Source organism: Natrix helvetica, assembly GCF_964273705.1.
Source record: "Natrix helvetica genome assembly, chromosome: 1".
Lineage (NCBI taxonomy): Eukaryota > Metazoa > Chordata > Lepidosauria > Squamata > Natricidae > Natrix > Natrix helvetica.
This window is the reverse complement of record NC_138548.1, coordinates 62,043,950-62,071,004: the sequence shown is the minus strand read 5'-3', so window position 1 is coordinate 62,071,004 and position 27,055 is coordinate 62,043,950. Positions and strand designations below refer to the sequence as shown.

The window sequence follows — 27,055 nt, the reverse complement described above, 5'->3', positions numbered from 1 at the left end:
CTTTACCTAGCAGGTTTTCTATTTTGACGGTCATTTATTTTAGCTCCCAATCAATAATGAAAGCAGTGAGAGCTCCTTGGTGCTTTCTAAACATGGGTTTGTTTGTTTTTTGCAGACGTTTCATTACCCTAACTAGGTAACATTATCAGTAAGGAACGGGGTTTGCTTTCAGTTTATCTAGTGGCTTGCCCTGTCAGCATTGGTGGGAGTGGTCTTGGCAGCAGTTTGCTTGGGCTGTTTACTGTTCAGAATACCCCAATCAAGGAACTGCCAAAAGGCTAACAGTAAACCCCATTCCTTACGAGCACTGATGATGTTACCTACCTGTGTCATGACCCATCTGCATGAAAACAACCAAGCTCAGAGGGCACCAAAGACCCTCATTTCAATCCTGAGCTACAAATATTCTCCTTTATCATTAATTAAACAGTAATTAGTAATAGTTTTACATAATGTACCTCCTTCCTAATTTCTTCAATTACTTTTGGGATTTGAAAGTATTTAGGACAAAATCTGTATATTCTTAAAATTCTCCAAGATCATTTTACATAGCAAATCAAATTAAAAGTCAGAGATTAAATCTTTGATAAATAGGATGCATTAGGTAAAGGAAAGCGTCTTAGGGCTCTGTCTATAGAAGGCAAGCTTACAATGAAATTGTAAAAAAAAACCTTCAATCACATCAAATAATGTGCACTGCTTAAAATAGTGTGGTGTGTGTGTGTGTGTGTGTGTGTTTATAAATTTACTACTTATGAAAATGTAGGTATTTCGTGATGGGAAATTCCTTGTAAGGTAAAAATACGAAAGTGGAACAAGTAAAATTTCACAGTTGTAATGGTTCTGGATTGATTCCTTTCTTCTTTTCCTCCTACAAACCATTATACTTTATGACAAAATCTTAAAATTAATAGAAGTATGCTATTATTTGATGAAGTACCTGTCTCGAGTGTAGCCAAGCTTAGGTTCTGTGTAGTTGATTATATCTTCAGCTGCCCAGGATGGTGACTGATTACCACAAAGAATCATCTGAACTTCTTCATGGCTAAAGGAACTTAGCTTTTCCATTGGAAAGACTCGATTGAAGCCGTCTTTATAGGGAAAAAAAAAACAAGGCAAAAGTGAGCATGCTTGAAGAGGTTTATCAGAAAAAATAGTCTTGTTGCTTTTATTGTAATACGTATGTTGGCAAATAATCTCTCCCTCTCCCCCCCCTTTAGAAAACCAGTATAGAAACCAATGCAGCAAAACTTTAGAAGACCTAGGAATGTTTTTCTTAGTACACTAAGATAAGCTTCCTTATGAAAGCTGCCTTTGATGAGATGAATGGCACAGAAGCTAAATAAATAAATATTATCATTTCATTACAGTTAACTTAGGATTTGACTCTCTATATGTTGAAGACTCCAAATATCCTTAGTCATTGGTCATTCTACAATTACACGAGTTCGAAATCATCTGGCACTAATCTGTCCCAAGCCTCAACAATATATAAGGACTCAGACTTCATTGTCTGCCACAACTAAGGAGGGAGATAAGCAACCCTTTGGCTGGGAGCCCAGAAAGCTATCTCTATGAAACAAGGCTTGAACTCACGAAATTCTCTCAATTTTTCTCTACGGCTGGATCAGTAAATTGTTGTTTCCTGCAAAATTCCCCTCCCGTCGCCCCACCTATAAGCTCTCCGGGAGGGGCCAATCAGTAGCCACCTGTTCCTATTTCCTTCTCTGACCTTTTCCAAAGCTGCTCCCTCCTCCTCGCAGCCCTATGCATACGTACGTCAGGGACAGCCTCCCTCTGTTCTTCCTGACTGCTCCCTGACTCAGGCGTCACCTGGTGGCCAACAGGCCTCTCTAGTCCCTGCTCTGACTCCGAACACCCCCCCAGAGTCTTCCTCAGCCTCCAGGGAAGTCCCATAGTGTTCACTGCTGTCAGATTCCACCAACAGCTCAGCCGGCTGCTATTGGGCCACAACAGTTTCTTGCCAAGATCCCCATCTCCCTTTTAAGTAAGAAATTTATGTTCTTATTTGTCAGTAATAAACAATTACATACCTCTGAAGGCATCCATTTGTTTCTGTATGCCAGTGTGCATGCAAAAGTCAAACATCAAATCCACATATTCTTCTGCATTATCCATGGTTACCAACTATAATGAGATTGTCAATGGACAAAAGGAACTCATGTTATATTACAGAAGATTTTAAAGGAAATATTGGACTCTGCTAGAGTTCACATGTTTGTGAAAGATTTGTAGTTTTTATAAATAGCTGTTCTGAGTAGATTTTAAACATATATTTAATAAAACCTCTAATTGGCAACAACCCTAAAGGATTCAAGGCATTGAAAACTTCAAAAAAGAATAAATTTCATATTTATATAGCCAACCACTTTCTATGTTATGCTATACTGATGCCTCCCTGAATGCAGGGCAAAGACATGAAATTGTCTTGTTTTAAACTAGCTTTCAAAAATACAAAAGAATTTGAACTACACAGGGAGAGATTTCCACAAGTAAGATGTGCTATAGAGAAGGCCTGTTATTTCATCTATATCCCATATACCTTGAGGCGGTGGGGAATGCTCAAAATATTGACTCTCTAGATCAGGGCTGTCAAACTCCTGGCACATAGGCTGGATGCATCACGTGCTAGCCATGCCCCCACCCACTTGTGTCACGCCACCGTGACGTGATTTTGACACCCCTGCTCTAGATAATAGGAAGAGATGTTGATATTGCCCAACCAGCTCTGGGCACCTCATGAAACAGAAAACATAAATAAATATAATAAACTAAACCAGTACATTTCAAAATAACTACAACATAATTACATGGTAATTTCTCCTTGTAATCCAAACAACACATCAGAAAATATAATCAGAGGAATCTCATCTACTGTGCCCCAAGGCTTGAAGGAGGCCACCTGTTTATGTCTCATGATCAGGCCTAAATAGTCCTGGAAAAGGTTCCAGATATTTCTTCCTCTTGAATCTTCCAAGACTTCAACATTATAGCATTAAGGTTTTCTTCAAAAGTATTGATTTTTTCTTATATCTAGTGCTTACACCCTATTTGCCGCTAAAATGAGACAGGAAAAGTATGGGTCAAGCTTACAGATAATGCTGTTCTGACCAGCACTAATGTCCCTAACAATTCCTCAGATTTCACATATTTCAAAGGATTTCATATTATAATACAAGATGTATTATAATATGGACAACAGACTATTCTGCACTTGAAATGGGTTCATTAAATTAAATTAAATTTAATAACTTAATTTCATTAATAATTTAATTCAATATTTAATTCCATATTAAAATTATTTACTACCTCATCTTCTCCACCAGGCTTGAGATCCACTGCTGAAAAGCCATAAACTCTGGATGAAGGGCAAAACTGGAAATTAAGACTATAAAACAAAAACAACATTAGTATATTATAAATTATTTTTTACAGATAACTAAATATCAGGAAGCATCACAGTATTTCCATGATAATAATCACAGCAATATGGATTCATAAATAATATCACATTCATTCTTATATACATTTGTAAGCACAGGGCCATTCACTGACCTAGGGGTATCGCCAAGCCGCGTGAGTGCCTGTTCGCCGTGAGCCGGCAGAGCGTACAAACATAGAACCACAACGGCCACTGCCAGAAGACTCGGTTTGGAAGCCGCAGAAAAAGCCATGCGGCAGCAGAGGTCCCCTGGCTCTGCGGAGAGAGCTGGGCCAGGGCATTGTGAGGCTGGGAGGCACGTGAGCAAGCGGAACAGCCGCTCGCGCAATCCCCCTCCAGCTGTGCAGAGCGCCATTCACTGCCATTTCGAAGGCGCCAAGCCAAGGGAGCCGGGCGGTGACGAACAGGCGCTCACGCGGCTTGGCGATACCCCTAGATCAGTGAATGGCACTGTGCCTGGCTGGAAAGGGAGTTTGTCGGGTGGCTGCTCATGAGTGTGGTCGCTTCATGGCTGCTGTGTTGTTCTGCTGCGACAGCACAACCCAGCCATTCGCCCAGGAGGCTGTGCCCGGCTCTTTGGGAGCCCGCTCGCAAGAGAGCAGCTGCCCAGCAACCCCCCTCTTCAGCTGGGCACAGCGCTGCTGACCAACCTAGCGGTATCCCGAAGGTGCTAAGCAACGCGATCACCTTTGCCTCCCCCCCGATTCCCACGGCTTGGCGCCTTTGGGATACCGCTAGGTTGGTGAGCGGCGGTCTGCCTGGCCGGAGATGGGGGATTGTCCAGGGGACTTATTTGTGGGCTTATATTTTTGCCCACCAGAAAAATGTGGGATGGCCTTATTATGAGGACATGTCGTAATTTCGGGGAAACACGGTACATGAACAGAAAGATGTTTAAATAAATCTACACAACACTTCAATATAACCAAGTTGTTTAGAAAACACGTAGTTTACACAATTTTTAAAGTAGGTATGCTAATTCCTTTAACCAACATTTACAAAAACAAGTTGAGGAGAAAAATCCCCTTACCCTAAATCTTCTATGCTAAGTGGAGGTCCAGAACCTGATGGATTCTTCATCATAAGTTCTTGAAGTTTAGTATTTTTTTCATCTTCTGAAAGGCCTTTGTTGCTTAATATTTGACGTCTCTTAATTGCAAGATCCTTAATTTCCTTTAAAAATCTTGCTCTGTGAGGGTTTACCAGTTCAAAATCTTCCCATGTTAGGATTCCATTAAACCATGCTGGAGGCTTAGGTTTTGGTGGGTCAAGAATAAATTCAGATTTGGAATCCTCTTCAAAACTTCCTACTGACAGGGAATCATGTCCCTCCTCTGTAGAGGCTTCTGATTGACTTTCAGTGCAGTGCAAGTCTCTGTCACCCTGTGATTCATAAATAAGTTTACTCATATTGCTTTTAATATCACCCATACACATGAGTTTAAAAAAAGGTTTAGAAATTGGCAGGTCTACAAGTCTATTGTCCTGGATACATTTAGCTAAGAAAATCCCAAGAAAATGGAACAGTTTCGTGATTCTTTCAAGTTCATCACTATCCTGTGGGAAAGGTGCTGTGAAGAGCCCACAAGATCGCTGTACATAGTATCCTGGAGGTTTCAATCCACCGCCGATATCAACCTTTAAAAAAAAAGGCAAAGAAGAAAAGTGTTATTGAAGTTACATAGTACCATACCTTTTATTTGTATTTATTCTGAAAAGAAAATCTACCTGTCGTGATTCATCATCTGGAAAATCATCATCACAGAGCCAAGCTCCTAATTCTGTTCTCTGGAATTCTGCTGCTACCAATGCATAAAACTCCAACGTAGGCCCTAATCCTGTTCCTTCCTCCCCTAAAAACTCCACCTGAAAATCAGTAAAAGAAAAGCTTTAAGTACCTCCATGGGAAACATTACCTATCTTACAAAACACAAATGAAGTAAAGCAGTGAACATGAAAGAACAGTGTGAGGATGCATTCAGTTTTGCCCTTCTATAGATGACCTTTGTTTCACTTGCAGAAGAGACAGAGAATCAATAGAGACTTCCAGTGAATGAAAATGGGACACTGAATAATTTTTGTTTCTTATGCAATAAGCATAGAGTACACGGGAGGCTGCAAAATAAAACTTCTTTTCTTTTTTCCTCCAGAAAGGGAGACCGGTGGATACACAGATTGATTGTCTTGTTAATTTTTGTTTTACTGCTTTTTAAGAGGAGGGATATATTTTACCTCCAAAACTGACTTTCTATCTGCATGAATCTGCATAACATTTTCTGCCCATTCCATCAAAGATTCACCACGTGGAACTTTGACTCTTTCGTGTTTAAGGCGCCCAACTCTGAATTCTCCTGGATCATCTCTTCGTACAGTACTTGTAGTTCGTGTTCGCTCAACAGTTGCCTCACGTCGATTCTGTAGCCACACAATTGCTCTGGTAAGAAAAAGAAATTCATTCATTTATTTAAAATGCTAAGCATCTCTTTCATCACTTTCTGTAAAATATTGAAGGTTCTTGATATTATGAATGTTAAGATTAACATAACAAACTAATGCTTATAATATTCATGTTTAAAAAAACCTGTTACACACTAGAATAATAACTAAGAAATCAAATAATTTTGAGCAAGGTATCTCACCTCGATGCTCCAAATGCTGTGCATGTGAAATATAGTTGTCGAGTTTCAAATGGGATTAAGAAAGGACACTTGCTAGTTATCTGTTCACACCAGTCTGGTAAAGCTCCACTTGCTAATGCTAATGGTTCCTGCGATTTAATAATTAAGATGTGAAAACAGGTAAGTCAGACAGGTAAAATGCAGAGATATAAAGCTATCTGTACATTCTGGCTTGTCCTTTCCACACTCAGCTTCAAACATGATGTTAGCAGAGCTCTCATAAATTAACAGAAATGCTATATAAAAATTAATTTTCTTACATAGCAATCTTATCTTCAAGGGTGGCAACCTCCAAGAAAACGAAATCCTTGGGAAACAGAAATCTGGAGCAAGAGGCATGTTAAGTATTTTTCACTTCTCTGGCTTAGGAGGTGGGGTTGTTTAATAAAATCTCTCTAAAACTGGGATTAGCTACAATTCTTGGATAGGTCAACAACGTTTGGGACTGCAGCTCGGAGAGTTCTAGATTTTGCAGGTTTCTTCTAACATACTGAAACAATTATCCCACCTATCTATCTGTGCAGCCTGTCTCTCTTTACCTTGATCACAATCCCACCACAATGACATACAGCAACAGAGATTTCCCAACATCTGGGATCAAAATTTTCTGACTGCCTTGAACTAGAACAGGGGTGCCAAACTGCCAGCCTGCAGGCCAGATGCGTCACCTGCAGGCCACATCCACCCCTGCTCCGTAAAGGCAAAAAAGTCATGATACATCACATGACACGGCGAGTTTGACACCCGTGAACTAGAAGATCCCCTCCTACCAAATCTCACAGAGTAATAAAGCTTACTCGCTACTTGCTCAGATAGGTTCTTCCACTTAATAATAAGCCATTTAATGACATTAAAAAAAGAATATATTTACTATTTAAATGCAAATTTAATCTTCGGAACTTTTGTAATAGATATCTCAGTAATTTCCATCCAAATAAGCTTACCACTCAAGTGTGAGAGTATGTCAAATGAATTGTGTAACTGGCTACATTAGTTTTATTTGACATTGGATATCTCCTTAGCCCCCAGATAGATAGCCTCTCTTTACATTTTGATTTGTGAAATGAATACCGATCAGATATATATGATGAATAGATCATATATAAAGGGCATAGTCATAGAATTAATTTTTCAACAAAATCATATTTTAAATTTCTGAACCATCTAAAAGAGCATACAACTGAAAATCTTAAAAATTATTTTCCAATAATACATCACCTCAATCTGTTGAAGAATTTTTGTGGTAATTTTTTTGCTGGTGAATTCATCTGGTGGAAAATTAAACTGGAGCTGTTCGTCTTCTGAAATAATAACATAATTTTTTATTTCATCTTTTCTTAATAGAGAATTTTAGGGGGGGGGGGGAACTTTAGCGGCCATTTCCTACTAACCTTCTTGTAAAGTTCGAGGAGAAAAAGGGTCACTTGCAACAATGTAGAGAATACGGAGCAACTGCAGAACATCCTCTACTCCACAGGAATTCTGTCCATTACCAGCTTTGGCTTGAGGCTGTTCTTTAATTGAACTAAGAATGTCTGAATTTTGAAGTGTGGAAATAGCTCCTTGATTCAAATTAGATTTTGATCCATGCTCACAAAAATCCTGCATGAATTACCAGAAGAAAAATAAATACAAATTGAGTTTATAATAGAACTTGACCCGTTACAACAGCCCATCCCACTTAATCAAGCGGGGAAGGTATGTTTGTGGACCCTATCAGATATATAGAATTTCAAATGCTGGGATCCAGGAAGGGAGTTTTCTCTGCTGTTACCACCCCCACCCCCTTTATTTTGGAATATTTTCCCTCCTTCCAGAGGTGAGGCAGGCTCCCAAACTCCTGGCCTTTCAGAAATGTCTAAAAACCTGTCTCTGCCACCTGGCATGGGTTTCTCAGAGGAGCATGCAAGCTGTGGGACTGTTTAGCACTCTGATATTGAATTTTTACTATCCTTGCCTCTAGTTTTTAGGTTTTTAATATTTGAGATATTTGAACTCCATCCACAGTTCCTCTGTAAGGAAGATGGGCAGTTTCTAAATTTGATAAATAAAAATAAATAAAAAATTCAAAAACAAAAAATAAGATACGTAATTCAAGCTGGAGCTTAGATTTAGGCATTATGTTAAAGATACCATTACTTCACCAATTCAGAAGTATACAAAAAAAAAAAAAAAACCTGCAGCTTGTAAAAGCTATCTATGACAACAGCATTTAATGACACCTAATCAAGAAACAATGTTAGTCTTCATATCAAATCTATCTCACAAGACCAAAACCATACATTTCCAAATTAATACTTTTAGATGCAGATATATACCTTGTAAGCAGCTATGAGTTGGGAACAATTTCTGTTTTTCCTAATGCTTTTATTAGTGCCAGTTAATTTCCAGTGACGCAGAAAGGCTGAATCCGCATTCTTCTGCAGGTAGGTTATCAAATCATTCTTTGGTAAGTCATCAGTGCCAAGGTACTGCTCCACATGCTCTATTGACCAGCAACCCTACAACAGGAATCACCTAATGTTGGCCTTTCCTGATTGTAAGCTTGAAAGATTTAAATTTATGCTTCACTAGGAACATGCATTTATGAAATAACTCACAACTTATGTAACAAAATTAATTTAGCATAGCTTTCAAGCTGTTTAGGTGCAAAAACTGCAAACATCTAAATATTAAGATAATTCTCACCATTTTCTCGCTGTCTTTTTCTTTATCAGAATCCTTCATTTCTTTGTATACAATTCTAAACATAAAAAAGATCAGAGTTATTTATATAGTTTCAACTAGATTTTCCTTGCCAAATAACTTATTTCTAAATTATAAATTGTCCAACAGGACTGAAGCTCTCCAGATATTTTGGCCTATCTCCCCCTCCAAATGTATCTTAAATGTATTTTATTATTATGACCGATTTTATTTGTGTTGACTGTACACCGCCCCGAGTCCCTTCCTGGGAGAGGGGCGGTCTAAAAATCTAAGAAAATAAATAAATAAATAAATACTTCCAGATAAACCCTGGACAATATGGCTATAAACTATGGATGATATAATTCAAAATATGTAGTGTAAACTGTTTGTCATTGTACATAATCATGGATACTGAAGCATCATTAAATTTGATAGAAAAGGACTATTAGAATGATCAAAGAAATAAAACAATTTTTATGAAGTTACGTTTAGTTTAGAAAAAAAAGCGGAGGAGAGCACCATACATGTATATAAATTTATACACACTGTAGAAAAAGTGAAGAGAAAAGTGCTTTTCTTTCCTTTTCTTTTTCATAATATAATGTTAAATAATCTTCAGATGACAAGTTTGCAAAATGTTTCAAATTCAGGCTATCTCAAATTTAACCAAGAATTCGATGCACCTGATTGCATAACAGCTGCTTCAAAAACAAAGCAGATTGTTTTGAACTTAAGATACTGCCCCAAAAATCAGGAAAGGGCATCACATGCTCAAAAGAGGTCTTTTGAATTCAAAATGAAGTTATATACTCAAAACACTTTACTCAAATATGAAATGGTCCAAATTTCAATTGTTTTGAAGCATTTCTATATTTGAAAATTTTACCCAGCACAGAATGTCAGAGCAACCAATACAACTCTTCATTCCACAAATGAATTGCTCTTGAAACTTATTTTTTAATTAAAAAATAAAAAAAGTTGATTAGTTTTGATGCATTTAAAGTATTTTACCTAATTCTTCAATCCACATCTACTTATCACAGCAAAGATAAAAGCTATGAAAACAATAAAGAATTAATGACCCCAAAGACTGACACAGTATTGTTAATATTGAAATATTTCAAGATATTGTTTCTGACATGTATTAACAATTGTTTAATAGAATGTCCCTACATAAGTTTATTCAGAAATATATGTGTTTACTGTAGTTTACTATCAGAGAAGCAGATATAAATTTACAATTTTAGATTGTTTTACAATTATGAAAATGTTCTTGAATTCTTACGTATATGTTGGTTCCCATATTCGCCTAAGTTTATCTGATTTCACATTGCCATTGCAGGAAAGCTGCAGTAATTTTTGTACATAGTAAAATATAGTTGACCGGAAATTTGTTAAGGGTAGCTCAACTTCACGAGTTGTACCGAGTCCTGTAACTTTCAAGATAAGTGCTAAACGTGGTGATGGCATACATTCAACTTCTTCTAGGAGTTCCGATTGAGGTGTTCCTGCAATCAATGAATTGATGAAAAATGAGTAATAATTTACTATTTTCTGAGGCACCTGCAAACTCAAGTAAATTTGTACTGCTGCAATCTTTGTGTACAACGAAGTTAAATGTGCAAGTAATAAAGGCAATGGGGCTGTTAAGGCGGAATTTAAGGAATGAACCCACAGCCTTACAATTGTAGTTGTCTTCCAGAAAGCAAACACTGGTAGAGGGGTAACAATAAACATGAGCAGTACCGTATTTTTTGGAGCATAAGATGCAACAAGGTTTTGAAGAGGCAAATTTTAAAAAAAGTAGGTAGGTAGCTAGAGGGATAGACAGGCAGAGAAAGAGAGAGAAATACAGTAGGTAGGGAGGGAGAGAGAGAGAGTAATTAGGTAGGTAGGTAGATAAAGGGATATATATATATAGAGAGAGAGAAATAGAGAGAAAGAGAGAGAGAGCATGTAGGTAGGTAGGTAGAGGGATAGAGAGAGAAATAGAAAGAGAGAGAGAGAGAAATACAGTAGATAGGTAGGGAGAGAGAGTGAGAGTAGGAAAGTTGGTAGGTAGAGGGATAGAGAGAGAGAGAAATAGAGAAATACAGTAGGTAGGGAGGGAGAGAGAGAGTAGTTAGGTAGGTAGATAAAGGGATAGAGAGAGAAACAAGAGAGAGAAATAGAGAAATACAGTAGGTAAGTAGGGAGAGCGAGAGTGTGTGTAGGTAGGTGGGTAGGTAGGTAGAGGGATAGAGAGAGAAATAGAGAGAGAGAAATACAGTAGAAAGGTAAGTGTTTCTGCTGGCACAGCACTTGATCAATGTAATTGATCTGTATGTATCATACAGTGCAATCATAGGGCTTAAACCGACCCTATGAGCAAACCGGAAGTGACCTCCGGTTTGCTCGTAGGGTCGTTTTTAGTCCTCCGGAGGCTTCAGGAAGCTTCCTGAAGGTCCCTGAAGCCTCCGGAGGGCTTAAACTGACCCTACAAGCAAACCGGAAGTCTGTTCCCGAACTTCCGGTTTGCCCATAGGGCTGGTTTTTTGTGCTCCAGAGGCTTCAGGGAAGCTCCTGAAGCCTCTTCAGGGAAGCTCCTGAAGCCTCTGGAGGGCCTCTTTTCCCCCTCCCCAGGCTCCTATAAAGCCTCTGGAGCTTGGGGAGGGAGAAAAATGGCTTTAAAAAAGGCTGAACTCATCTGCCCAGCCTGAACAGCGCGAAACCAGGGCCTCGTGTGCCCTGACAAATGGTTCTGCATGCCATCTGTGGCACGGGTGCCATAGGTTCACCATCCCGGATATACACTGACTTAAGTAATTACTTTTAAAATGTAAGAAAGAGAAGAACCTATAAATTCATTAAAGTACAAGTAAAAATTTTTTATAGTTTAATTATTTATCCCATTCCATTCCTTCAAATTCTATTCCTTTAAGTCCCACAATTAGCCTCTACTCAATATCCCTGGTTTTCAATTGTTTCCACTGAAAAAGGTGTGAACACCTACAGTTTTATTCCAACATGAAGGTAGCATGGGAGATTTGTTGGTATAACAGTTTTTTCTCTCCTAATCCAATAATTGGCTTCAGGGACAAAGATTTTATATATAATATTTTATATTTATATCTGTATCTATCAGCTTAATGTGTTTTCTAATATCTGAATTATCCTAGTAATACCACGTCTAATAATGTTGTTACATAAACCATGGAAGTTGGTTCAAACATTTCACTAAACCCAAACCAAACAATTCCATTGTCGTGGCTCAAAAAACCCCTCCCCCTCCCGCAAATCAGATGTTTTCCTCCTCTGATATGCTATTCACACAATGTGATTTTCCCATATTTTAAAAACTGCTCTCATGTGTACCTGGGGGAGGAATTTCTAAATCAGTTGTTTGCTGCACATTAGTACGGCCAGGTCTTGGATCAAAGGTAGGTACTAGAGCAGAAAATTGGCGTTTTAACACATAGTCATCATCCCATGTTCTTCTACGTCCTCCTTTTGTTTCATATTCTTCTTCTTCCTATTTAAAACATTATGGTATGGAAGTAACTGAAAATATGTAGGACTAATTGAAAATATCCATTTGATTTAAAGCATACATAAACATAAAAACTGTGAGGAAAAGGGAAAACTTTTATCAGTTAGATTTAAGCCCAAATTCAACAAATAAATCATTTGTACTTTGTGATTCATCAAAAGGCTAAAAAAAAAAAAAGCAAACGTACAGTATTAGGTTTGCATAAGCTGCTCAAATTTTGCTACAATTATAAATCTCTCTTAAATTCAAGACCTGGAATAAATGGAGAGAGAATAGAACATTTGAAGCATATACACTGTACCATTACTTCTTCATATTCCTGATCTTCCTGATTGTCATCTTCATTTTCATCATCTTCCTCATCTGGCTCTGGTAGATCTTCATCATCATCTAATTCAGCCAACAAAGTGCTAGCCCGACAACTATCAAGGAAATCTACACAGAAAAACATAGATAACCACAAGGTAGTCTCAAAAGAAAGATAGCTTGGTGATAGATTTGATAAATTCAAAGCAGGAACAGGAAAAAGCAGCTCACTTAGCATGATGTTCAAGAAAACGGGACTGAAACCTATTTAAGAAATTATGACAAATTAGGGCAACATTCAGCTGAAAAAGGAAAAAGGATTTCAGAAAATAACCTGAAAAAGAATGGAAAACTATTTGTAATAAATAAAAACCCAAACCGATCTAATTTTTAATCTTAATGTTAAATGGAAAAAAAAATAGAACTATGCTGTTTATCCCATGTATGATAAGAATGAGATTTTATACCTATTATTTCCTCCATACACTTTTGAAAACTTCACAATAGCAATAAAATAATGACTCATAAAAGACAAATTTCCACTTCTTGTCTTCAGAAAGTGTGATAAAACCCTGAAGAATCATCTCTGTAATTATTTTTAGAATTTTGTAATTACTTACAAGTCTAACAAATGATTGCTACCTTACTATAGCAATTTGAACAATATATTATATTCAAAATTATTGCCTAAATAAAACAACGCATTAATTTTCTATGCCTGATTTCATTTCCCATACAATTATTGCTGCAACATAACAACTATTTTGCTAAGCAATAGGGACTCAACAGACTGAACTGTGACTGTAAGTCGAGGACTACCTACTGTGTTTCCCCAAACTAGCGGTATTCCGAAGGCGCCAAGCAATGTAAGCGCCTTTCCGCCTGCCCCGGCTCCCATGCCTTGGTACCTTCGGGATACCGCTAGGTCGGTGAGCGGAGGGGGGGATTGTCCAAGGGGGCTTATTTTCGGAGGTGGGCTTATATTTTTGCCCATGCGAAAAATGTGGCAAGGTGTTAGTTTCAGGACAGGTCATATTTTCGGGTAAACACGGTATATTTAGATGAGCACAAACACAGTGCAGCTGCCTTGAACATCAGAAAAAGGAAACAAGTCATCTATGTAACATCTTCCAACAAAGTAGATACCCACACAACCTCATCAAAAAGTGCCTGAACGGCACAATCAATATAAGCTGTAAATAGGATAACACCACCTGCCATACATCAAATACATCTCAGAAACCGGCAACAGATTATTATATCCACATGACATCAGTGTAGCACACAAACCAACTAAAGCCTTCTAAAACATCCTAGCAGCCCCAGGAGAAAAAAACAGGAGACATGTAGAACATACAGTATAAGGACTGAAACGGCCACTATGTAGGACAAACAATCGGAATACTAGCAGGGCACATCCTTGAACACCAACTAGCAGTCAGAAGACATGATGAAAAATGTCATTGTTCTCCTGTTCAAAATATCACCATTTGTTTTCCCAATCTGCGTACCTAACAACTGTGGTCTATACATTCTCATCCCAATATATTAATTCCGTCTCAGACCCTCACTTAATTTACCCAGTGCCATTTCCAGGGCTACTGTATTACTGGATAATAATACAGATGTTGACTGCTTTCTTTGGAGAGAGATAGGATTTCAGAACAGTGTTCTGGGTTAGCACCAGTGGTGGGTTCCTCCCGGATCGCACCGGATAGCGCGCGCTCCCTTTCAGCGCTCCACCTGGCTTGCGCGCTCCCTTTCAGCGCTCCACCTGGCTTGCGCGCTCCCTTTCAGCGCTCCACCTGGCTTGCACGCTCCCTTTCAGCGCTCCACCTGGCTCTCGCGCTCCCTTCCGGCGCTGAAACCGGAAGTACAGTTTTGCCCGGCCCTGGCGAAGCAACGACGCCTGTCTGCGCTCCACCAGCTCGGCTGGGAACGGAGATGTTTCCTCAGCGGAGCGGAGCGCCTGAAAAGACTTTTCAGGCGCTCCGCTCCGCTGAGGAAACATCTCCGTTCCCAGCCGAGCTGGTGGAGCGCAGGCAGGCGTCGTTGCTTCGCCAGGGGCGGGGCAAGACTGTACTTCCGGTTTCAGCGCCGGAAGGGAGCGCGAGAGCCAGGTGGAGCGCTGAAAGGGAGCGCGCAAGCCAGGTGGAGCGCTGAAAGGGAGCGCGCAAGCCAGGTGGAGCGCTGAAAGGGAGCGCGCGCGATCCGGTGCGATCCAGCAGGAACCCACCACTGGTTAGCACTTGATTAACAATGGATGTAAATCACCCATTACTCTATTATTAGAATAGGTGTTTGTAGATCAGTATTTCATGCTGAAATAGTTTTGGACATCACAATATTTTTTTAAAAAAAGTAAATACATAAATAAATCAGAATTCCCTGTGGGTAACAATAAAGATGTCCACAGACCTACATCAAACAACAAATTTTCCCAGAGTTTGTTTCATGAATTTAAGTAAAAAACAATTGTTTTCAAGAATCAGTGTTTTGAATGAAATAGTCTTTAATTCTTTTCTCTGATATGAAGATAACTTGGCAGAGCTATTGCAAGGCTCAGAGGAGTTATTGCAACACTCGCATCCTCGTGTTGCAATTTTAGCAGAAAGTCTCCAATATTCTGTACTATGCAAGAGGACTATGCATTGCATTTTATCACGTTTAAAGTCTACCTTGGTCGGTAGCAATAGAGTAGCACTTTAAGAATAATATACTGGCTCATGGTATTTTGCAGAACTCCCTGAGCTGTTTACAGTGTCAGCATATTGCCTCCAACAATCTGGGTCCTCCCTTTGCTGATCTCAGAAAGATGGAAGGCTGAGTCAACCTAGAGTCCCATCAGGCCCACAGCTACTACTGGCTGAGGCCTTGATGGAGTGATTTGGGGAAATTATTGGCTGGGGAAACAAGAATTCACCGAGGAACCATTCCGCATCTGATTCTGCTCTTGGCTCTCATAAACACAGATCAGATTGACCTTCTTCCCAATTTAATTCACATCTATTGGTTTTTATATTTTATAGTTTAGAGCACAGTAACTTCAGTGATAATTAATTGAATCAGAGAATAGGCTTTATACTGGTTTACAGATATTTTAAATGAAGTATATGCTCTTTGCAGATGTGCTTCAAAGCACACTTCGGAAATCAGAGATGACACATGGACGTTCGGCTACTGGTTTGTATTTAAAGCATGGTCTCTCCTGTTTAGCCAGTGCATGCATATATTTAATTACTGGTATGTTGGCAATGTCTGAAATAATAATACTTGGGAAACGTGTATTTTTTTGGCTGTTGTTTTAGTTAACCCTTTTTAGGTAATTAAGACTATACTACAGCAAGCTCAGTCCTACTAGGCAACATTTGCAAGCATGTAAGGAAGCCACATATTATAACAATGGAAATACAATTGGGCTTGAGGTTTCCTTATTTGGAACCTTTCCTGAACATTAAGGAAACTACTATTGCAACCTAAAAAATGGGAAGAGATAATCAATGCTTTGATCTAAGTGTTGGGTGTAGTACCTCAAAATAACAACAGACATTTCAATTAGAACTGCATAGGCTTTTCTGTGTGTGTGTTTTTTTTAAATGACAAAGTTTCTGCAAATTGGCTGATCAGTATTATAAGGAGCAAAATTCATGTTGACTTTCTGCTGTTTCCTATGGCAAGAATATTCTAAATACTTAGGGTTTTGTTCTGCAAAATATATAATGTTAACACTTCAGTTGTTTTTCATTGTTGTTTTGTGGGTTTCTAAAGAATCGGTTCACATCTTATGCCAAGCCATAGCAAGGTAATGTTTGCTCCTGCTTCAATGTGACATATAAACCAGTTCATTAATTCTTACATTTTAGATAAGGCATACCACTATATTTGGCTCAATGAATCATATTTAAAATTCCCAGCTCAGCATTAGGTTGTATTGTATTGAAGATTGAAAATGGAAGTAATTTCAATTAGCTCTGAAGCAATAGGACTGTAAGGATGTTAAATACATGAAAGTGTGTTAGTATATATTTAAAATAAGTAACCATATTTATGCTGAAATCATTAATAAGCCTCTATTTCGCCATTTAAATCCAATCATATTTCTCTGCTCTGTATCTTTTATAATTATAATTTGCTGCAGATATCTAAAAGAACAAACTAGCCCTGGTGTTGCTTCCAAACACAATGTACAAACCAACAATGATTTGGAATTGAGGTTTTGAATTTGAACAAACATTAAATATTAAAAACACTATGGAAATGCTAATTACTAGCTGCAAATGCTTTCAACATTCTTGACAATGCCCCCGAATCTATTCACATCCCAATGCTCTTTCATGAAATATCCCACACTATTCACCAACTTAGAGAGGAGCAAAAAAAGAGTTATGAAGAAAAAGAATGAGAAGAGGTCATTTACAGAAGTAAATTTCTATCTATGGTATATTGTTATAAGTAGGCCATGGTAGTTGTTGTAAACCTATTCTTCAAATGAATGACTGTAGCAAAGCATAAGGAAGACTATCCATAAATCTGTGCAATACATGTATACAGATGATGGTTTCATTTACTACTGCATTCAAATTTCATGTCCTGCATTTCAAAACAGCACTACTAAAATATCAATATAGAAGGACCTTAAGTGACAACTATGTAAGAGGAGTGTGTAGAACTGAAGTATATGGAAACATTGACAGTAGTTGAGATCCTTTGTGAAGAGACCTTTATGTAGCTAATAAAGGGGCAAACAATCATTTGATATGCTTTAGTAAATGAAATTACTAAGCACAAAACCTGTGACAAAAATAAACCATGAATGGGAAATCTGCTTATGTTCATTTAAAAATAAAACTTACCATATAAAGAATATTCTGCTTCCTGACCTGTATCGCTCTCACTAGATGTTGATGTTAGGCTAGTAGTTAGAGTGTTACTAAGTGACTGACCAACAGATAAAACTGTAGTTGCTGTGGCTACATTGTTGCTGCTAGTAACACTGGATGTAGACATGGTCACTGTTGAGGTGGTACCAGTTGTAGTCAGATTAGGAAAACTTTGGGCACCCATTAGAGGAGAAGCTATAAAGATATGGTAAGATAAAATAAATAATCCAAAGTAGTACAATTTGCATTAATGAGTGTTGTGTATTAAAAATAAATCAATATTAAAAAAGTAAAAAACAGAAGTCACTAAGTTTATGGTAATAACGCAGAACTACAGGCCAAGAAAAAATAGACCGTTAAATAAAACAAAACATCAAAATAAGTATAGAAGCAACTGTGATTCTTATGAAGTAGCCCACATACCTAGTTTTAATAATTATATGATGCGTAATCCATATTATAAAAACTTTGTGATTATAAAGAGTTGGTGTATGTGAGAATTACTTCCCTGTTCAAAGAAACTGAGAGTTCAACAATGTTTCTTATTTTACAAATTCACAGCACCACTGCATCGAATCAGCTGTTCTTAGTAGGACAGGAGCAGAGAATCAAAAGAAAGGTTGAAGTAGGAGTTGCTATCTCCATTTCACTTTCTAAGTAGAAATATATTTAGAAATTTCTTTTTTCTGATTTGTGTACGCTTAACAGCCACCATAAAGAATTATTTTAGTTATTTATTTTATGAAATTTATTTGCCCCCCCCCATCTAACTCAAGGTAAATTATTACCTTACAGGCAACAATTCTACTGATTTAAAACGAGCATGCTTTTATTTGTATGTTCAGGATGTGCAATAGTTCTTCTCCTTAAAAATCATTAGATCTTCCCCACTTCAGTTCCTGATTTGCTATCCATTTGTACACCATGGTTTGTTCAGCAGTGTATCATAACAAACTACAGTCTGGCATGAACACTGAAGACTCGTAACCAACTTTCACTACCTGCTATCAATCATTATTTTTTAGTGATCCTTTCTTAATGATGCTCTAGGATGGAAAAATTAGATTCAATAAAATGTTTATAGAACTGCAAAATACATCATAGAGGCTGCTAAGCTATTTAACTGATTTCATTACTTAAAATTAAATGTTTAAAGTTGCAACATGTAATGCAACATACATTGATTTACATAAGATTCCATAAAAACGTCCTCAATCATTATATACCCTGATTTATTCTAATTTTCCAAAGTACAAGTAATAACATTCCAAAACAAAATGAAAACTGCATAGCAGCCCCTCAAATGGTTTATGCTACATTTTAGCTACATTTCAGATGCTAATGATTTCAAGTTCTTTTCTATAAAAAAACAACTTCACTATTTCTTCACTGCATGTAACAGCCATTTTTTTAAATGGCTCTCTCTGCTAAGTAAAAGCAACGGCTGACACAAAAACTAAATAATTACATGACATTGTATTCATTCAAGTATAACACACTTAGTAGTAGATCTTCCGTTTCCCAAAATAGGATTTATTCCTGATTTTTTTTTTACCAGTTCTTTAATAAGAAACTGCAGTAGAATATACTTGTTTTCAAAGTGACGCTTTATATTTTCTAGCGGTTGTGTTATAAAACAAAATTCAATCATTTTTGTTCTGTACTGAAAATAATCAAACTCTGCTATTCAATAAAAGTACTATATAAGAAAAATGAATGCAGGCAAAGTCACAACATAGAGATTACGTGTTTCTAAATTAGGTAAAATGTAAATGTAATGTTCTGAGGAGATATTAGTTAACACATAGATGCGTTCCTTGGGACTTCAATAATTGGCTAAAATTAAAGGTACAGTTAATACAATTAGATAAAATCAAAGGAAAATAGCATGGCAATGAGAAGATTATGTTTGATGTTTTAATGAACAAAATATGAAAAACAGTTATTTTACTTGAAACCAAACTCCTTTAAAAAGGGCAAGGAACATTCTACAGTGTGACTGTTATTAGCCGCACTAAATCCAATAACATATAACAATATGGGGCAATATGGCTAATGTTAAGTATTCAATTGCCCTTCCCAAAGTTATTTCAAAAGAACACTTTCTTTTCTACAGAAATTATATCAGTTTATCAAAACACTTTTTACTTACTTGCAGTGCTCATGACATTTCTTCCCAAAGTATTAGTGCTGTTATCACTGCTACTTCGACTTAAATTCATGTTGTTAGTAGCATTGGTGCGAGCTATATTTGCCACTCTCCGGACAAAGGACTCCAAACTAGAGGTTTCCCGCGAAGATAAATTAGGCACACTTGCACTGGAACTCATTGGAGCTCCAGCAGCCAGCAGTGAACTCACTGACAGTCTGTTACTTGCTGAAGAACTAAGGGGTCTTTGGGAAGCAGCTTCTTTATTAGTTAGCTCAGATACTGAACTAACGTCTGGAGAACTCACACTAACAATTCCCATGGATATGGCATTGGATTCCCCAGTCGCACGGATTGAGTTGTCAGGTCCTAGCTTTCTTTCAACATTTTCATTGCCCACATCTGCTGTTAAGGTGCTGGTACTTGCACTGGATGCTGAACCTACTTCAGTTTGGGGCACACCATCAGCAGTAGAAAGGACAACTATTGGCTCATGGACGTCAGTGCCCGAAACTATATTTTGTTCCATTACATTTTCAGATCTCCGTTCCATTTTGGTCGAACCCAAGCTGATGTCGCTGCTACTGGCCACGCTACACACAGAACTGCTACTTCCTTTTCTACTTGAGGAGCCTGCAGCAGCAGTCATCTTGTCTGGACAGTTGTTTTTCACCAAGCTGCTCCATGACTGCGTTGTGCCTGAAACAGTGGATGAAACAGGTTTGGGTGATGCCGCTGAATCAGGGTCGTACCCTGGGGCAAGCTTGAGGTCAAATTTTCCTTCTGCGCCCATACGGTAAGAGTTAGAGCCACCAGCATCCCAGGTGACATCAATCCAGCCTAGAAAGGGACAGGAGTTTGTGAGACCCAGCAGAAAGCAGAAAGGAGCGTGTCAGACAGTAGCTCCACAACATGGGATCAGCTTCCCATCGGGCCATTATTCTGAGCTATAAAAATACTTCAGGGGGACTTGAAGTAAAATAAAAATGTAAAACTCAAACAGCATGATTGTTGTAGATGCTATCTGGTTGTTCACTGTAATTTTACAGATTTGAAAACCCATCCAAATGCTGGAAACAGAATTTGATGTCAACTAAAAAAAAATTCCCTTAAATGTAAAAATTGACCTACATGAAAGAAATATATGGATGTTTAAAGGGTATGGCTATTTATTCTTCATACCTTCATATTTTAAAATCTTAAGTTACTAGAAATGTTTCTCTCTTCCTTTTTGACCTTTGTTAATCACTATCAAGATAAAGCAGCAATCAAACCATCAAGCCAGGGTTTTAAAAATAGCTCCTTCTCTAAACGGCTACTAGGCATTTAAATAATATTGCTCAATGTGAGATGATAGGTAGGAAAAGAAAAAGCAGGCCAAACTTTTCCAAGTGTCACTTGCAGCTGCTAGAGGTAAAGGCAAAATATATGATCCTAGGACAGTGCAACTATCATAAATAAATGCCAGTTGCTAAGCATCTTCATTTTGATCACATGACTACAGGGATGCTGCAGAGGCCATAAGTGCAAAAACTGTCATGTCTTTTTTTTTTTAGTGCCGATCTGACGTTGAATGGTCACTAAATAAATGGTTATAAATTGAGGATTACCTGTATTAGCTTAAACTTTTTTTTAAATAATTGACAATCTAATATTTATTAAATGAACATTTTTATATAATTTGTAATTATAAAATGTGCATTGAAATGTCCAATAAATTCCAAAGTGTCATATTTGTCTTCCATGTTTATCATTTATTTTGAACAAACTTTTAAAAACATGAGAAAGCAATTTATTTATTTGTATCCTGCCTTTATTGTTTTTACAAATAACTGAACATTTTCAACACACCTTCCTCCTCCTGTTTTCCTCGCAACAACAATCCTGTAAAGTGGGTTTGGCTGGGAAAGAGTGGCTGGCCCAGTCACCCAGCTGGTTTTCATTGCTAAGGCAGGACTTGAACCCATGGTCTTCCTCTTTTTAGTCTGGTGTCTTAATCACTAGATCAATCTGGCTCTTATTTTCTACATGCTATAAATCTAAAATCCTAACTTGAGAAAACCTAATACTTCAAAACTGCTAAAATATCAGTTTATTGTTGATCAGAAAAATAGCTTTATTTCAGAGAATGCCTGACATTACTAAATTCAGGATTTATTTTAATGTGACTTTCTGTAAAATGTGAAAATCATATATACAGAAAAGCAGAAAGATTTAGAGTCTGGAAAGATAAAGATGTCACACTCTCTCTCTTAGGGTTCTGGACAACCATGAAACCTAGCTTTGGTTCCAAACTTGAGTCTGATGCTTGCCACTATTTACTGGTCCCTATACTATTTTGTGGGTTTTGTTAGCAGAGTATTTTAATGTGGGCTGTCTGCTGATTTAATGTTTCTTGATGTTTTTATGGTTTTTTAAGTTTTTGTACACCACCCAGGGTCCATTAGAATTGGGCAGTTAATTAATTTAAATACATAAATTATAAACGTATAGTTAAAAATCTAAAAGTTCTCCTTAGCATTATCCAATTTAATTTCATTAGACTGTATACAGTGGTAAAAAAGCAGTTACCGTGTTTCCCCGAAAATACGACCTATTCTAAAAAGTAAGTCCCAGCTTGATTTTTACATGTACGCCCAATATAAGTCCTACCCACCCATCCATCCCAAAATAAGCCCAAATTAAGACTCCACCCACTTCAGGGTGTATGGGTAAAAATTAACCTAGGGTGGGGATGGGGGTGTGTGGAGCTGCCCTACTACTTACCTTTGGACAGTTGCCTCTCACACCTCAGCCCATTTCTTCTGCAGCCAACAAGAATTTCGTGAAGGCCTTTGTAGCCGATAACAGAGCTTTGGATTGATCTGGAACTCTGTTAGCGGCTTCAGAGGCCTTCAAGAAAGCCTTGCCAGCCGAAGAAGTTCCTGAAGGCCTCTGACAGCAAAAAGGAGGCTGGAGGTGACATGCACTAGTGAGATGAGCCAGTCGACAACATCCCCCCCCTCCGAAAATAAGTCCTGATGCCTTTTTTGGTGGCAAAAAAATATAAGACAAGGGCTTATTATCGGGGAAACACGGTAGATCCCAGTGAAGCTAACAAGGTAAGAAAATGCATAGTAAACTTGATAAAAGCCAAAGAAACAAAAGGCAAGTTGTAAAATGCGAAGCCAGAAGACCACAGCAAGCTGTTATTATATTATATATAGAGAGGGCTTTAGTTTTCTTGAATAATTGATCATTCATACAATATGTGAAGCACATCAAAAATAAGGGTACAATGGTTATAGTTACACTGCACAACCTATACAATTAGCATAAGATATGTTATGCTTATGATTTCATTACTATATGTGAAAAGCATGTTACATTCACATCATATGAAGACAAGAATTTTGGTCTAGTGCAACAAAGTGTTCTTTATTAGTTAGCTAGTTTTATTGAAACACGTCTCTAGAACTAAACATGAAAAATTTCCTGCATCCAGGTAGATTAGATTTGAAAATATCTACGGATGTCATTTCCACTGTATCTCTGTATTTCTTTTGGTTAGGTCAATAGTCTGTACTATTTATCCACTATTATTGTTATTTTTAAGAGAACGGCAGATTTCATTATTTTTCAAAGGAACGTCACCTAGCATAGGCCTCAATTGTCCTTATTCTCTTTTCCTTTGGAAATAAATCTGTTAAGTTTCAAATATTGGTAATCAAACTTATTTCAAAACAATTGTGGTTAGCACTGTGGAATCATTTACATTTTAGAAAGCATAAATGAGGTTAATTTCAGCAAAAGCCCTTTTCATTTAACATAGCCAAACAGGTGTCATCAGAGTAGAGAACTGTAATTGCAGGCTAACTCTGCCCACAGCCTTAAGTTTGGTACTGAGGGGCCTAAGGTTGACTCCGCTTTCCATCCTTCCGAAGTCGGTAAAATGAAGACTCAGATTGTTGGGGCCAATATGCTGACTTTGTAAACTGCTTAGAGGGGGCTGTAAAGCAGTATATAACTCTAAGTGCTATTGCTAATGTATATTTCTTGGTTTTGAGAAAGCTTTCCAGAGATACTGAATGCTGAAATTTGCTTCTGGTAATAAAGAGTGACATATGATGGAAGTAAAGCATTATGAATGGAATCCTTACAAATGGATCAGTACTGAGAAAAGATATGTTATATCCCCTTGACAGTTTAATGTATTTATGAATAAATGTATAAGAAATACTTGTTGTAATATTAGAAGCAGTGGTGGGTTCCGCCCCGTACCGGTAGTAGCCAGGAGTATCGGCCACTCTACCGGTACGGTGGCTCGTTTGGCCCACCTGCCTGCCCATGTTCCATGGTTGTTTATAACATGACCGACCCATTGCGCATGTTGCACAGTGTGTGGCGCCTGCGCAACCTCCGCCGAGCAGCTGGGTGTTCCAGGGCAGTGGTGTGTGCATGCATGCGCAGCGCGCATGCCCATCTAGGATGCCTAGATGCCTGCATACTGGCTGCACCGGGGTCCAGAACCCACCACTGATTAGAAGTATATTGATTAGGGGCATAAGCTTGCATATACTCCTATAGATGACACTGTGATATAATGATGAATACAAATCTGCAGATTACATTATCAAATACCAAGGCTGACAAGGAAAATAGAATGAAGGTTTGCAAGTTCCAAATAAATGGTAAAAAGATTAAAACAAGTAGATGAGTATGTACACCTTGGTAGAATGTTCATTAATAGTAGAAAAATGGATGGATATTTTAAAATTTGCAAATATAGATTGAAAAGAAGCATTAGGTGGTCTTTTACTGATCAAAGGAATTAAAACGTCTCTATAAAACATGTTATTGTCCACTTTATTATGTGGAAATAAGAGCTGGATATGACAGGAGAAGCAAAAATAAATTGATTTTAATAGGAAAAGGATTCTTGAGAAGTATGTGGGATAGATAGATTCATGGTTAACAATGTATGAATTAATATTGATTGAAAGCAAAAGTGTGTGGCTAGTGAGAAGGAATATACTGAAGTAGTACAGCTACATAGAGAGAAGGAATGAGAATATAGCTGCAAAGCAAATATTGTGTATGAGGAAAGGATATTCATATCAAAAAAAGGGTAGGAGTGAGAAAGTTGGATGGAATTGATGAGATTTATAAAAGTAAGAAGGAACAAAAGATAATGTATAAACCAGTATATGAACTGGGTGAAATCAAGGCTGCTTTTTTTAAGAATACAAAGAAGTGTATAGATGAAATGTTGGAGTAAATTAGCTTTAAGTTTCTTTTTCTTATTGTTATCCCATTTCATTATTTTTGAGATTTCTATTTCTTACTCTTTTTCTTACTCCATATAGTGTTGCTTATCCCAAAAGGGAATAGCAAAATGACTTATAAGCAAATTATCAGTCAAATGTACCAATTATTGTTTTTGCAATAAGTATAATCTTTATTGTCATTGTACTTAAATACAACGAAATTGGTTATGAATGAATTCTGAATAGACATTTTCCCATTCACCTAGATTAAATATGCAAGAATATTTTAATAGTCATTGGAGAAGAGGAAGTTATTTAAATATCTGCTTACCATTATGTAATTCACCTGTAACAGTGCCTTCCCCTTGGGGACTACCATCTTGATCTCTCCATTTCCAGTCAATTCCTCTGATGACACGAGCACCTGGAACCATGTATTTCAGAACCTGAGAACGAACCAGTCGTCTCTGCCTTCGCAGATTAGCCTCTGCTTCTTTAGCTGCTTTTCCTAAACAGATGTGAAATTTGGATTATAAACCCTGTTTTGACTCAATCTATGCCTCATCAGACATTCTAATCTGGCTCAAAGTGGCTGAAATGCACTTGAAACCCAAGCTGATTAAGTCACATTAAATTCTTTTTATGGCAGAGGTGGTATTCAGCAGGTTCTGACCAGTTCTGGAGAACCGGTAGTGGAAATTTTGAGTAGTTCAGAGAATTGGTAAATACCACCTCTCACTGGCCCCATCCCAATCTATTCTCTGCCTCCCAAGTCCCAGCTGGAATGGGAATGTTGCCGTATTCTTTCCCTGGAATGGGGTGGGAATAGAGATTTTACAGTATCCTTCCCCTGCCACACCCACCACGCCCATAGAACCGGTAGTAAAAAAAATTGAATCCTACCTCTGCTTTATGGCCATCAACAAATATTGGGAAAATAGACAATTTAGGAGCCCAAATTACAACAATTATTATTATTATAATGAAAAAACAATTATGTTACATTGCTTACCTAACTGATCTTCGCATACACCATTGACAGTGCCATAAAGTTCAAATCCTGACAGGGAGAGATAGTGTGTCTGCCCACTGGCATTCTTTCCCATCTGTTTAATTCTTATATGTCTCCAACCTTGTTTTTCATCCTTCGGTGAGTCTAGTGGCCAGGTTGCCGTTGAACTTTACATTTGGGAAAATTGCACCAAAAATTACAGGTTTTTAAAAAGAATAGACTTACATGAGCAAAAACACACTCACAAAATAACATTTTGGGGTATAAAGATTAAATATTTTAAAAAGCCAGGCACCTTGAAAATAAAGAATCAGTGCTCCACTCTACTTCACAATATAACACAGTGTATACTATAAAGCCTTAAAAAACCCCAACTAAGATCTGGAAGCAAAATAACGGCAAAATAATCCTTCCATAAATCACAAAAAAGTTCAAGAATGCAAGAAAGGCTCCTGAATTCATTAGTACCAGAGATTATTCTTCATATATTTAGTCACTTCAGAATGTTTCATAATATTATTGGCCTAAATGTATACTATTATCACAGATGCAAATGTAACAAAAGAAAAACATACCCAGGTTCATTTAGACTACAGTCATCAACGTGAGTGTATAAAGTTGTCCAGTTCTGTCCATCCTTAGAAACTTGAAAAACCCAATTTCTGAGAGCAGATCGTCCATAACCACGAGCATGGCGCAGGGTGTAAGCTGATGGTATCACCCAAAGACCAAGATCTATTGCAAACCATGCATTTTTATCATCATTAGTATGGCAGTTTAAAGCTGAACTCTCATGGCTTAAGATGTCTTCTAAACGACCATATGGTAGATTTCTTCCTTCTGAAGATGTAACTACGACTAGCCCATAGGCAGCTGGATTTACCCACTCATATGCTGTTCTACAACAAAAACATTAATATTCATGAATCACAATACATGTAAGTTTAAAGCAGAACAAATTAAGTCATATTTCATATAATTCATGCAAGCGTAAAGTTTTGCACTCCCATATTATACATTTCAAAATGAGAAACTAATCATAGTTACTGATGAAAGAATTAAGTTCAAACAGCTAACATAAATAACACAATCAGTTTAATCTTC

General features: G+C 37.6%; 1 protein-coding gene across 5 annotated transcripts in view; it reads right to left on the bottom strand.

Annotated features, from left to right (window-relative positions):
- HECTD1 (HECT domain E3 ubiquitin protein ligase 1) overlaps positions 1-27,055 on the bottom strand; it is a 76,865-nt gene that overhangs the window by 4,922 nt on the left and 44,888 nt on the right. The window contains exons 22-40 of one of the 5 annotated variants that reach the window (XM_081936865.1): positions 26,527-26,850; positions 25,952-26,118; positions 25,271-25,447; positions 19,697-20,533; positions 17,518-17,739; positions 12,660-12,793; positions 12,184-12,340; positions 10,115-10,337; positions 8,830-8,884; positions 8,460-8,642; positions 7,533-7,743; positions 7,360-7,442; positions 6,103-6,230; positions 5,696-5,897; positions 5,192-5,329; positions 4,494-5,101; positions 3,331-3,409; positions 2,055-2,148; positions 941-1,091 (exon numbers count right to left, since the gene is read on the bottom strand). In XM_081936865.1, the coding sequence (XP_081792991.1) occupies positions 941-1,091; positions 2,055-2,148; positions 3,331-3,409; positions 4,494-5,101; positions 5,192-5,329; positions 5,696-5,897; positions 6,103-6,230; positions 7,360-7,442; positions 7,533-7,743; positions 8,460-8,642; positions 8,830-8,884; positions 10,115-10,337; positions 12,184-12,340; positions 12,660-12,793; positions 17,518-17,739; positions 19,697-20,533; positions 25,271-25,447; positions 25,952-26,118; positions 26,527-26,850 (4,173 nt within the window). The remainder of the gene's footprint in view (positions 1-940; positions 1,092-2,054; positions 2,149-3,330; positions 3,410-4,493; positions 5,102-5,191; positions 5,330-5,695; positions 5,898-6,102; positions 6,231-7,359; positions 7,443-7,532; positions 7,744-8,459; positions 8,643-8,829; positions 8,885-10,114; positions 10,338-12,183; positions 12,341-12,659; positions 12,794-17,517; positions 17,740-19,696; positions 20,534-25,270; positions 25,448-25,951; positions 26,119-26,526; positions 26,851-27,055) is intronic. The other 4 variants (XM_081936867.1, XM_081936866.1, XM_081936868.1 and 1 more) reach the window with 4 other exon arrangements.